Genomic DNA, 14,057 nt, shown 5'->3' on the forward strand with positions numbered 1-14,057 from the left:
CTTAGAAAAAATGTCGTCAAACATACATATACATGTGTGTGCATACAAACACACATACATATAAGTCGGTATGTTTTCTATACCATTTGAGCAGAGCTATAAACTTATAAACAACTTAACTATTCATCTGGTTTGGAAAAAAAAATCACAGATCAAGAGAATACGTTTGCTATGAATTAAAAAGTATGTTTTGTTATGTGAGATTTTAATATATCATTCTTGACAAAGATAATCTTTAGAATCAAAAAAAAATTGTGACTGACTACTAAAGGGAGGTCCCGTACCAGAAAGAGAGGGTAAAAGAAAGAAGCTAAGATGGTGAATATGGTTGCTATACTTCCTATATAAGAATGAATACAGAATTTTTAAACCTGTTGAAATCACCATACAAAGGGGACTAAGGTAGAAAGAAGAAAAATAAAGGAGATGAACCAATTCAGGTTATAAAACATATATACATGGAAGTGTCACAGGGAAACTCCCTGAATAGCTATCTTAAACAAACAAAAATGTCATTTTTTTTTTTTTACAAAATCAGAGAATGGAGGGCAGAACAAGTCCTGTCTAGGAGAGGGTGGTACCAGTGGAAGGAAGAAGGATGTGGGGAAAGATTTTAAGAGAGTGAATATGGTATAAGTACTGTGTGCACAAGTGTGTAAATGGAAAAATGAGACCTGTTGAAACTATTCCAGGAATGGGGGAGGGAGGATAAAGGAGAATGATGGAGGGAGTGAAATCAAGTAGGATGTGTTTGATATATTGTAAAAACTTTTATAAATGCCAAAATGTACCCCCAGCACAACAATAAAAGAGAAAATATTGTGACTGAACATGAATGTATCTTTAAAAGAAATGCAGGTGAGTATCTGAAGGTTGAAGGACACAACCAAAAGAAACACTGTTGAGTTACTTCCAAGATATTCCCTATAAAAGAATAGGCTTCCTAAATGTAGAATCACAGACAGCTGAGGGATTTCCCTAAAATGTAGTAGTAATTACCTTCAAGTGTTGTTCCTTCTCCAAAAAGGGCATCTCCAGCACCAGATGCATACAAGGCTGTCACAGATAAGGCATACCGTGTCCCTTCCTTCAATCTGCTCAACACGGTGTTCGTAGTGTCTCCCCTCACAGTGACCTCTTGAGTTTCACCTCCTGTTGCTGGGGTGTAGGTGACGAGATACTGTTTCACTGTTCCTGGTGCCCCACTCCAAGATAATTTGAGAGTTGATGTTGTGGCGTCAGAGACTCTTAAGTCTCTTGGATTCCCTCTAACTTCATTAAAAACAACAATAACATCAAAACCCATTATTTAATAAAATGACTTGAAAAACACTTACTTTGCATATGTGTGTGCATTGTATCAAAGTTATATCCTAGATACACACGCCTAGACAACAAAATTTAAGCATTTCTAAATCAGGCTCTAGATGTTAGCAGAAACAAAGCAAAAGGCATCCAATTATTTTTCTGTGTTTACCCAAGTTAAAATCTTTCTTGTACACTTTTTCATGTTAAAATGTTTCATGTAAAATACTTCCCCTAAAAGTAGAATAAAACACATAAAATATACTTATGCTGATTAGTATTGCAATGTAGATTTTTATCACCTCTGTTAAGTCCTCAATAAAAACAATTTATCCATGTAATGCTATGGACATGTAAAGGTAATAGTCAAGAAATTATGCTGATAGGATAAAAATGATAAATGATTTAAAATGATGCCAACCCAAGGAAAAAAATAAGAGAAGAAACAGGCTAAGTGAGACCAATCTTTGGGTATAACTCCAAGGGGCCACCTATCCCTTTGCAACTGTAACATCTGGTATTTTGTGACTTCCCTGGTAGATTGGCAATGTCATCTCTGAAGGGTCTCAAGACACCCAACCCTCTTTTTCACATCACACTCAGCCAGTTTTACTCCAAAGAACAGAATGATGAAGATGTGTTTGATTGACTTATGGTGCCCAGCACAAAGAATCTTAGACTCCCAGCAAGAAAAAGACAAAGTGAAATAGTAGCTTCCCAAGGGAAGAGAGAGGAGGAAGAAGGCAGGTGAGACGATAAGGGCTCCAGCAGGAAAGAGTAATGAGCTAGTTGCAGAGGAAAGAAGGGGAAGTGGTAGATGGGAGGGAGGGAGATGGTATGGACCACACTGCAATGAATAGTCCTTGAGAATGTCTGAAGTTGGGCAATAAATCCACTAACTTAGATTCACAACTTATTAGGTATGTGACTTAGAGCTATTATTTAATTTCCTTTGCTTCAGTTTTCCTTGTGAAACTGGCATGACAATAATAACAAAAATTTTGTAGAATATGCAAATATTAAATGAGATAAGGAAAAAGCCTTTGTGCAGAAACTGATACAAATAGATGATCCATAACTGCTCATTATTGTTAATATGTACTTAGCATTTTCATTACTTCTAAAAAAAAACCTTTAAAGATGGAGAATAAAATTAAATTATTAATACCTTATTTTATTTCATGAAATAACATATCAAACACTTTGAATAATTTGCAACAATTATCGGGATTGATCCTGCAAGACTAACCACTTGATTTAAACAAAAACAAATTAGTGTTTAAAACCTTCCTGAAGAAATAAAATATAATCTGTTTTACTGGTGCCAAGTGGTTTGATTTGCAATCCCTAGTAATCTCTCAATCTATATTAAAAAATTTAATAATATTTTTACAGATATCCAAACCATAACATAGCATCTAAATTCTATTGACACATTAAGTGATATCATTAATAAGTAAAAAATTTGAACAGATTTAATTCAAAAGGACTATAGTGTAAGATACTCAGGAAATTGAGACAAATTGTGTCGTGACTTTTGTTATCAAGAGAGAGTGTGTGCACTTTCCCCTCTAGCCTAAGACTGCAGTTGTTACCCTATGATCAGCGTACTTCCTCTACCTTCTTCAGTAGCTGCATTTCCAGTCAATGGAGAGCCAGGTCCAGAGAAATATTCAGGAATTACAGATACTTCATATTTTGTGTCTGGTATCAAGTTCTCCAGCGTTCTCCTCCTTTGATTGGCTGGGGTGGTAACTTCCTTGCTTTCTCCACCAGTAACTGGTCTATATTTAATCCGATATCTTAAAACTCTCCCTGGAGCTTGATTCCAGGTAATTTTAAAACTATCTGTAGTCTCATCTGTCACTTTTAGGTTTCGAGGTGCTCCTTTAACTGAAAATAAAAAACACGTATGTGGAAAAAGTTAGTTGATTTTATGTGAAAAATACAAAATATAGCCTTTAAATACCAAATTGCAGCATTTCTCCAACTAAATTCTTGAACAGTTTTTTGGCAAACATCCTGATTATAGCATTCTTTTAGACATAGGTTAAAATAAATTCTGAAATAGTCCCACGACTAACTTTTTATCTGTATAGTCATTTGACTTGGAGGAAAATTGGATCCTATGTGCAAGGGAGCAAGCACATGACTGGTACTTAATGAATGTTAATTTAGCTAAACCTAAATCATGAAGTTAAATTGCAATGTGGATAATACACATAGACTCACAGTCATCAATGAAATTTTCATTAAGCCCAAATGAGAATATTATTTGGCTGTGTGTTTAGTAAACATGTTTAAATCACCTACTTATTCAAGAGGCCAAACCGTCCATATGGACAACACATTCAGGAAAGGTGAACTCAAGGTTATTGTGTTCTTAGTAGACTGAGTTGAAACTATAGTACAACATCTTTATTTAAACACTACAAACAATTAGAGTATGCTCAAAAATTCAACACATCAATAGACTACTCCAAAGAGAAGAAAATAAATTTAATCTCTCAAGAAAAAAAGGAAATAATAGTTGGCAAACTGACACCCAAGATTCATTAAGTATAGCAAGGAAAAAGTTTAAATTAGTCAGAACAAACAAGGCAGGTTGACTGATGGGTTTGAATCCTGGCTCTGAAGCTTAATAGATAGGTAACACATGACTACAAACTGAATTACTGATTTGGTTGAATGAGCTAATCCATGGAAACACTTAGCATAGCATCTGACAGAGAGCTGGAGCTCAAAAATTATCAGTTTAATGAAGGTATTGAATCAGAAACTTCCTTATTGACTAAAAAGTGTAAGTCTAAGACTTCACTATAAGCAGTAGAATTAGAAATACACCCCCAAATTATATTGTAGAAGTCCAATCACTAAAAACTAAAATGAATATGAATACAGTGGCCTCTACTTGAACTCATTTTCGGCAGGGACAGGTAGGGATTTTAATGTGTTTATTTCTACAATTTGTTTTTATGAAAACTGCTGTGATAAAAGGAATCCTGTGAATAGTAGAAAGGGGAAAACAGTGCTTCATGGCCTGAAACAAATGGCACCAATACAATTGTAAACAGGGTAAAGTTGCTCAGCATATTAAAAACTAAGTACCGACAACACAACTGATCAAGAGTTGGAAGATGGGTGCAAGAAATAAAGGAAAATGATGGAGGGGATGAATTCAACTATGATATGTTGTAAGAACTTTGTAAATGTTACAATGTACCTTCAGTACAATATGATAATAAAAAAAGAAAGGAAAAAAAGTTAAAGATAGACGTGTTTATTCCCAAGTTTTGGTTCCCTAAAATGTCTAGTAGTACAGTTAATTTTCAATTCTTCACTCTAGATCATCTGTACCTTTTACCTCTTCCCATCCAAAACTATTACTTGGCCTCTCCTGTTTGAGGAGAGGGCTGAGATAACACCTCAGTTCAGACCTCTGGCACATTAAAATTCCTAAGAGATCTGAAACAGCCATTAACATAATTATTTTCCCTATTTTTGCAGAAAATATTGAAAAAATGGCTTATGGAATTCAATAGCTAATTAAGGTGTTTTGCATTCAGTTTCAAAAACCCTTCATGGTCTGGTGGAGTGGCTCAAGTAGAAAGAGTGCTTGCCTCATAGGCATGAGGCCCTGAGTTCAAACCCCAGTGCTGCCAAAAAAAAAACCTTGAAACTCAAGTTTCTTCTTGAGACACACTTCCCATCTTTAGCTTAAAGTACTGAAGACAAAGGGTCAGGTTCATCCAGCAGCTGCATGCATTACAAGAAATCAACTGAAAATTAGAAATATCTAAGCAGGAGCTTCTAGGATATAGGATCACAAAAGTTAGAAGACGATGCCCTTAGATCACTGAGATTACTTGCTGGCCTTCAGGCAGATATATATGTCAACCATGAACAAAAGAAAAATATCAATCTTCTGCAAAAAATGTTTCAGAGGAAAAGAGATTCTCTAGCTTTATCAATAAAGTATGACAGTGTGTGCTGACTCTTTCAGCAAATGCTTTCATGTAAAAGCATTAAATCCTTCATGTTGCTCTTTTGGGCTCTTTCCTTCCTATTTCCAGTCAAAAAAAGAGAATAGACCTCTCTTATAATTTTCATTTTCTTTTTCTTTTCAATATTCACTTTCTTTATGTTAAGAGTAGCTGAGGACATGGCTCAAGTGGTAAAGCACCTACCTGGCAAGTACAAGGCCCTGAGTTCAAACCCCAGTAAAAGAGTAAATGCCTTGCCTTCATCTCCTAAGCAGGTTAAAAATGTCAAATGTAGTGCATTATGTCAAAAGGTATTCAACTCTATGCAGTAAAGAGGACACATTTAAACAAATGCTTCAAAAACATTAGTAAAAACTAAGTACATCCATTCCCATATCAGGATTATTCATAATAGCCAAATGGTGGAAGCAACCTGAATATCTATCAATGGATGAATAAGTAAAATGTGATATACACATACTATGGAATATGTATGTATCTCCTTTTAAAAGAAAGGAGATTCTGATACATGCTGCAACATGAATGAATATTGAGGACATTATATTTTGTGTCTTAAGACTCAAAACAACAAATACAATGTTTCTACTCAGATGAGAGGTGTAAAGTAATCAAATTCACAGAAGTAAAAAGTGGAATGTCTGCTTCCAGGAGTGAGGCAGACATAGAATGGGGATTCACTATTTAACAGCCTCAGAGTTCCAGTTTTACACATTCTAGAGATGGATGGTGGTAATGGTGACACGACTAGGTAAATATACTTAATGCCACTAAAATGTACACTTACAGTGGCTAAAATGATCAATTTTATGTCATGTATGTTTTACTATAATTTATTTAAAAAACTGAAACTGTGGCAACCTATATCTGCAAAGCAAAGCAATAGCAGAAGAGTTAAAAACATGACATTGCTGAAATGTGGGACAGAAAAAGATCGATAAGTGTTTCAAAAGTTAATTCTACACTTATTAGCAATCCTCTGTCTCTTAACCTCAAATTCACTAAAATAAATCTTTTTACTCAAAAGTTTTTTCTCTTTTTAAAAGAATTTATGAAGAGCCATATTTTAAAGATGCAAGATCTTAAAAAGATATTCAGAATTCTAGACTATACAGCAGATGGTTATTACAAAGTGAAACTTTGTAACACTAATTTTTGAAAAACTGTAGTAGCATCCTATCATACTTTCATCCGTGGTCTCCTCTCCAGCTAGGGGAATGCTGAAGCCATCTTCATACTCTGCAGTCACATTGACCAAGTACTGGGTCTCTGGCTTCAGGTTGTTGAGAATGACACTGGTGCTTGAAGCTGGCTCCACCACTGTAACCTCATCATCCCCAGTAGCTTCCTTGTATGAGATGTGATATGAAAAAACATTTTCTCCAGCAGGTGACCAGTTGGTTTTGAAACTATAAGAAGTCACTTCAGAAAAACTAAGATCTTTTGGAGGCACATAAGCTATTTAAGAGAAAAAAAAGACATAGTTTAAATTTTTTACATCTAGAAAACAAAAATGGACGTCATGACTACATGTTTCTGAAATTGCTTATATTCATTTTACAAAGTGGTCATTGAGACCGATGTACTGAGTACTGCATACTCTTCCAATATAACCATGGAGAGAAAGCCTCTCAGCCTTCCACGGTCCTTGTCATTTGCCTTGACCTTGCATAATACTGAGTTATGTTATTTACATATCCTATTAAAATTGAATCTGAGTTTGGAGCTTCTTAAGACAGAGAAGTAGTAGAATAGCCCTCCCTGCAAGTAGAATGTTTAAATAATAGCGGATTTAAGATGAACTACCACATTTTTCCCATTCATCCCTGGTACTTGAATATTAAACTTTAATGGTTAGGTAGGTTGATATTTCAAAGTAAAGTATGAAGTTTTCCTAACAAAAAATATTTGTTGAACTAAATCACAGGAAAAGGCAATGCTTAGTGCACATTGTCTGTCCTTAGAGGACAGACAACCAAAAAGGAGAGATAAGAGAGTGCAGTTATTAACAGAAAAAGTAGTGCATGTGAATGTCGAGTGAAAGTGACAGGGGTGCTAGAAGTTAGGAAATGTTTAACTAAAGGGATGGCACTTTTCATTAAACACTGGAAAAGAGAAATTAGACAAATAAAAGAGAATAGGGAGCTCCAGATGTGAAGAATGGTGCTTGGAATCCATGAAAGAGAATGCACAAAAAGAATTCAAAGATTCAGGACTAATATTTGGTCACCTTTTGTCCAAAGGCTCTAGGTCAATATCCAACACACGGTAGACAGTTGGTGGCTATTTAATTGGCTATGAAAGGATTTAGGAGCAAAAACATCTCATGACTCTTAGGGGAAAACAATTTTTTCACCAACAAAGAAAGGATGCATACTCAGGAGAAAGTCACATTTTGTGTTAAATAAACTAAACTCAATAATTTTCAATAGCATAGGAAAGTTACTTTATCCTGTACATAAAAAGAACTGAAGAAGTATATTATCAATAATTTTAGAATTTTAGAATGAAGAGGTAACTTTTACTTTACAAAGTCTACTCACCTTTCTTCTTTATAGCTGCCAATTCTTGCTCAATTCTAAGACAAATCGATTGTGTAAGTTCAAAAGATATCCTCTGAAAAGCATCAAAATCTTCCACAGTGAACACATGGGTCTCAGCAGGAGGAGAGGCAATGGCTTCCAATTCTGAGCGAACAGCATCTTTCACACCAACTGCAAAGATTTCAACATCTGAATTCCTTAGTTTTATGGCAGGATCTCTAAAAGCATCCGATGATTTGCCATCAGTGATAAGAATCATGACCTTTGGTACGTTGCTTCTTGAACCCTTGTTAGGCACAAATATTTTCTCTCTAACGTAAGTCATTGCTTTGCCAGTGTTCGTAGATCCTCCTCTGTAGGGGAAAGTGTTTATTGCTTTAATTATATCTTCAACTTTGTTAAATTCTTTCAAAGTGAACTCAGTATGAGGATCCCTGCTATATTGAACAAGGCTTATCTGTACCCTGTTTGGTGAAATCTCAAAGCTTTTTGCAAGAACTTCCAAAAAGGCTCTAACTTTAACAAAGTTTGCAATCCCAATGCTATAGGAACCATCAACCAGAAACACAATGTCAGCTTTTATATCCACACCACGTGAGCATTCTGTAAAGACAAAGAAAGTCCATTAAACGTCAGCAAATATTAATCAATCATTAAAATATAGATATCTTGGTTTCTTAGTAAACATACTTCTCTCAAAGAAAACTATTGTAAATATTCTGTTTAAAATAAAGTCTGAATCAGTAGGGCATACTGCCAAATGGACCTTCATATATTCCTAACCCAGTGGTACAACTTACCCACTTGAACTTTCATTGGTTGAGTCTTCTCCATTATTGAAATGGGTTCACTGGATGTCAGCCCCTTCATGGCATAAACACTGATCTGGTATTCCATGTCTGCTGAGAGGTCACGAACATTGAGCATGGTCGTCTGAGGCCCCACACTTAAAGCATGCTGTCGGCTTCCTGTTGCCATTGGTGTGAGGAGGACTTTATAGCCAGTCACTGGGCTAGGAGATGGATCCCAACTTAGCTTAACATATTTTGATGAGACTTCTGTGGCAACCAAATTTGAAGGAGGCTCAACAACTAAAAAGAAAGAAATGGACAGCAATTAAAACAATGAGATATAAGACTATTAATTAGGTCTTTAGATTTGAGTCTTATGGGAAATGGAAATTTTCAGACCAATGCCAGTAGAAGAGGAAAGACCTTGAGGAAGGGTGTGAGCACCTGTCATGTGGCCCCTGACCCAAATACAGAAGGGTTCCCACACAGTGGCAGAACAACAGCTTGGCCTGTCACTGCGTATACACAAATGCACCTCGATGAAAGATTAGCATGGTTTAAAAGAGTAAAGAGAAGTAACTGAGGAAAGTGGGAATGAAAAGAGATGTATTTCACAATAATGCAGATGAAAAACATTAGGGATGAGGCAGTAAAGGACAGAAAAATATTCGGAATTGATGAAGTAATAAGAAGTTCTGAGACAGAATTAGAGCCAATGAACATTGCCAAAATACTTGGGGTTTAGAGATTAAAGGGTTTTAGGTTGAAAATGTAACAATTTAGAACTTATCTTTAATCATTTGTCAATTCTCATACTGAGAGAAAAACAATAATAGAAAAATATAAAGGCTTTGAATTGTGATTTTTTAATGTTCAAAGGGATGCTTGCAAAATGCCGTTTTGAAATGGCTCTTCTTTCTTCTGTGTAGTTAGAAGCAATCAACTGATAGGAATGGGAAAACTTTCCAGATGTGGGAGGACCAGATTGATCTCTGAAGCACTCAAAGGCTTTGAAAACATTAAGCGGAATATGATAATGGAAAATCCTTGTCCTTGGCTAGTTAACAGACAATGTTATTTTTATTTAAGATGTAGAATGCTAAAATAAATATCTCTCCAGCCTTCCAATGTTTAAATTAGACTGTAAAATAGTTAAAGCAAGTACCAGAAGAACCTTACTTATGGGAAGAAAACATGCACAAAAGGGTCTTAAGGAAAAGAGAAAATCAACACTTGTCCCCCCAAATTTTTAAGAACTTTATAATGATATATTTTATTGAGTCTTCCAATAAATGGGGGTAAGAATGCAAATGGTATTAACAAGTTCAGATCTAAAATATAAATGGAGTATATAATTGGATAATGATGAGAGGATATGTTTAAAGTTTCCCTGTAAAGCTATAAGTATTATCAATTAATGGAAAATACTAGCACATGGAGAGCACTTGACAAACAATACACTCACCTTCTTCTCCACTAACCAATTCACCAAGTTGTTCATCGACACCTGAGCACACCTGGGAAATTATCTCATTCTGAATATCCACAATGGCATCAAAGTTGGCCACGTTGAAGACATGGTTCAGTGAAGGTGTGGATGCAATTTGTTTTAATTCTTTTGCATCTGCAGCTTTAATGCCTTCAAAAAACAAAAAGTCAAGGATATATTGAAATGAGAAAAGTGCTGACTTAAAGAAGTGGTTTGCTTTCTCAGTCTTTCAAATGACTATCATCAAGAACACAAACAATGCAGGGCACTGGTGGCTCATGCTTGTAATTTAGCAATTCAAGAGACAGAGATCAGGGTTATGGTTCAAAGCCAGCCCAGGCAAATAGTTCATGAGATCCTATTTCAAAAACACCCATCAGCAAAAAAGGGATAGGCTGGTGGAGTGGCTCAAGGTGTAGGCCCTGAGCCTTAGTTCCTAAAAAAAAAAGAACACAAACAACAAATGTTGGCGAGGACGCAGGAAAAAAGGACCTCTCATACAATGCTGGTGGGTTAGTACAACCACCATGGAAAACAGTATGGAGGCTCTTCAATAAACTAAATATAAAACTGCCATGTGATTCAGCGATTCCACTCTTACGGATATACTCAAAGGAATGCTAAGTCAGGTTACAACAAAGGCACCTGCACACCCATGTTTACTGCAGCACTATTCACAATAGTTAAGTTATGGATGCAGCCAAGATGCCGCACTACTGATGAATGGATTAAGAAAATGTGGTATTTATATATAATGAAATTTTAGTAGCCACAAAGAAGAATGAAATGTTGTCATTTGCAGGTAAATGGATGGAACCGGAGAACATCCTCTTAAGTGAAGTTAGCCAGATTTAGAAGACCAAAAGCTACATGTTTTCCCTCATATGCAGAATATAGACCAAATACAAATGTAGCAATATTATGAAAAACAGGACACACCAAGGGGTGGTCACACACAAGAGGGGAAGGGTAAAAGAAGGAAGTTAAGGTGAATATGGTTGATGTACTCACTATACAGGAATGAATATAGAACTTTTAAACTGATTGAAACCATAAAAAAGGGACTTAAGTAGAAGAAGAAAAATAGAGGAAATGAACCAAATCTGGCAATAATACATATATACATGGTAGTGCCACAAAGAAATTCCCTACGTATCTATCTTTAAAGAGAAAAACTGTCATTTCTTTTTCCTTTCTTTTGCAAAATTGGAGAACAGGAGGGAAGAACAGGTCCTGTCTAGGGGGAGTTGATACCAGTGGGAGGGAGGAGAAGGTGGGAAAAGGGTGTAAAGAGGGTGAATATTGTGTGAATACTGTGTACACGTGAATGTAAATGGAAAAAAGATACCTATTTAAGTTATTTCTCAAATGGGGGGGGAAGGACAAAGGAGAATGGTGGAGGGGGTGAATTCAAGTATGATATACCTGATATATTATAAGAACCTTTGTAAAGGCCACAATGTACCCCCACTCAGCACAATACAATTTTAAAAAAGAAAACAACTGAGTCATTTTTCAAATCCTTCCTAAGTCAAAAGTCAGGATTGCTTTGCTTCGTAACAAATATGTAACTATTCAGATGACAAAGGAATTTTATAATTTCACATAAAGTGACGAGTCAAAGAAGAAAGCAAATGGTTAGCAAAACAAACTGAGCTGTCATCTCAACCATGTCATCATTTGTCTCTGCCATCTGTAAAGACAATACTTTTTTCTTCCAGAGTCCTGAATGGGCTGGAGTCCTGTGAATTCTTCAAGTATTACGTAATATAGAAAACACATAAAATCTGCTAATGATACTACAAGAAGGATCTTTATTAGAATCATTGGCCCAGTATTCTTTGAAAAGTAGAGAGCTGGCAAAAAATGCAAATGTTACCTCACTTAATGCATATGTAAGCGACTTATATGAGGGAAAAAGATAAGCAAAAGTTTTAACTCAAAGGCAATTTGGCTTAATACTACACTATAAAATGCAATAAACACTTCTAATTGCGACCTTCCCTGAGGAATCAATCCTTCATCTTCCTAAGCACTAAGTGTATTTAAGTGTAGATTTAAATGAAAATAAGTAATCAACCCTAACCTACCCAAAGAGAAAACTTCGACTCCAATATTCCGAAGCTCTCGTGCTGGAATCTCCACCTCATCTTGAGACTTGCCATCCGTAACAGTAACTGCTACTTTAGGAAAGCCAACCCTTGCTCCAGCGGGCTCTGTGAAAGTGTTTTTGACCAAGTAATCAATGGCATCCCCTAAAGAGAAAAGGAAACAAGTTCATTCACTCTACACCACTCAATTTTACTAATCGAAATGGATGTGAAATGGATGTGATTAATTCCAAAGGTACTTAATATGTGATAATTGAGCAAAGCTTAATTTCTTTCTAAAACAGATATTTCACTTGCTTTAAACAGTAATAAACCTGTAAAACATACCTGTCATCGTGTTGCCACCTTTGTATGGGATTTTTTTAATTGCAGCAAGAAGCTCATCTCTTTGATAGTACTGATTTAAGTTAAATTCAGTCCTGGTATCAGAACTGTACTGAACAACTCCAACCCTTGTTTTCTCCTCCCCAATGTCAAAAGCAGACACAAGAGCAGCAATGAAGTCTAAAATGTACTTGAAATTATTTCTTCCCACACTCCAGGAGCCATCCACGAGGAAAACCAAGTCAGTCCAGGCACCGACAGAGCATTCTGAAATACATTGGGTATATTTTTAAGTGATGCGTTATTAAATCAGTCCATCATTAAGACACACAAGCTAATACTGCCAAAATGTTACCTTCTTGAATTGCTCTACTCATTTGGATGTATTTACCCATTGTTCTTCATTCACATGCACAAGAGAATTTAAAATATTATTAGCACACATAAAAACATTTTCAGTGCCTTCATCAAGACATTTCTAGAACTACATGTCTTTACATTGCCAGGCAAGTGCTCTACCACTTGAATTGTGTCCCCCAAAAAAGAGGGGGATAAGAAAGAGCAATAGAGGAGGTGGATATGATCAAGTTACATTACACGCTTGTATGGAAATATAATGAAACCTTTTTTACAATTATATTCTAATAGCAAAAAAGGTATTATGCAAGAAGAGATAAGAAGACATGTGACATGTTCTCTATGACAATATAGTCCAAATATCTGTGTTATCAATCTACCTATTTTTATAAGCCATATCCCCACTCTTTTTTACAAGTAAAAATTTATTTAAATTTACATGCAAATACTACACCATTTGAAGTAAGGAAATTGAGCATCCGTGGGAGTTTGGTATCAGAGAAGGAGTCCTGGAACCAATCCCAATGTCCATATCCTATACTTACACACCTCTGATTATAAGGCACAAGAGATTAACAATAACTAGTGATAGATAATACAGAATAATAACAATATGCTCTAATAAAAGTTATGGGAATGTGATTTCTCTCACTCTCTGAAAATATTTTATTGTCCAGTGCTTGCCCTTCTGGTGATGATGTGACATAATAAAATGCCAACAAGATGAGATGAAGTGAAGTGAATGGCACAGGCACTGGGCACTGCAACACTAAGATCCTACACACAGATTACCTAAAATGCCAGCACTGTGACTATCAATTCAAAACTGGAGATGACTACTAAATGACTAGTGGTTACCATGTCCGCTTGAATATGATGGAATCACTTCCTGAGCATGATGGCATGAGATTTCATCATGCTATTCAGAATGGCAACAATTTAAAATTATGAACTTTTTCTACTATTTTCCATTTAATATTTTCAGACCACTACTAACTGCAGGTAACTGAAACTGAGAAAGAAAAACTGCAAAATGAGAGAGGAATACTATAAGGATACTCCATTTATGTGAAGTTCAAGAGTAAACACAAATGATCTGTGGTGGTGGACATAGAACAGTGACTGCCAGAAGCAAG

The 14,057-nt window shown here is 35.8% G+C and overlaps 1 protein-coding gene across 5 annotated transcripts in view; it reads right to left on the reverse strand.

The window, feature by feature from the left end:
* Col12a1 (collagen type XII alpha 1 chain) overlaps window positions 1–14,057 on the reverse strand; it is a 120,095-nt gene that overhangs the window by 92,070 nt on the left and 13,968 nt on the right. For 3 of the 5 annotated variants that reach the window (XM_074079357.1, XM_074079361.1, XM_020167266.2), the window contains exons 6-13: window positions 12,568–12,831; window positions 12,220–12,384; window positions 10,106–10,279; window positions 8,650–8,940; window positions 7,850–8,452; window positions 6,492–6,764; window positions 2,926–3,198; window positions 1,000–1,272 (exon numbers count right to left, since the gene is read on the reverse strand). The exons of the other annotated variants lie outside the window; for them this stretch is intronic. In XM_074079357.1, coding sequence (XP_073935458.1) covers window positions 1,000–1,272; window positions 2,926–3,198; window positions 6,492–6,764; window positions 7,850–8,452; window positions 8,650–8,940; window positions 10,106–10,279; window positions 12,220–12,384; window positions 12,568–12,831 — 2,316 coding nt within the window. The remainder of the gene's footprint in view (window positions 1–999; window positions 1,273–2,925; window positions 3,199–6,491; window positions 6,765–7,849; window positions 8,453–8,649; window positions 8,941–10,105; window positions 10,280–12,219; window positions 12,385–12,567; window positions 12,832–14,057) is intronic. 5 annotated transcript variants of the gene reach the window in all.

The sequence above is a fragment of the Castor canadensis genome, chromosome 1, assembly GCF_047511655.1.
Source record: "Castor canadensis chromosome 1, mCasCan1.hap1v2, whole genome shotgun sequence".
NCBI classification, from domain to species: domain Eukaryota; kingdom Metazoa; phylum Chordata; class Mammalia; order Rodentia; family Castoridae; genus Castor; species Castor canadensis.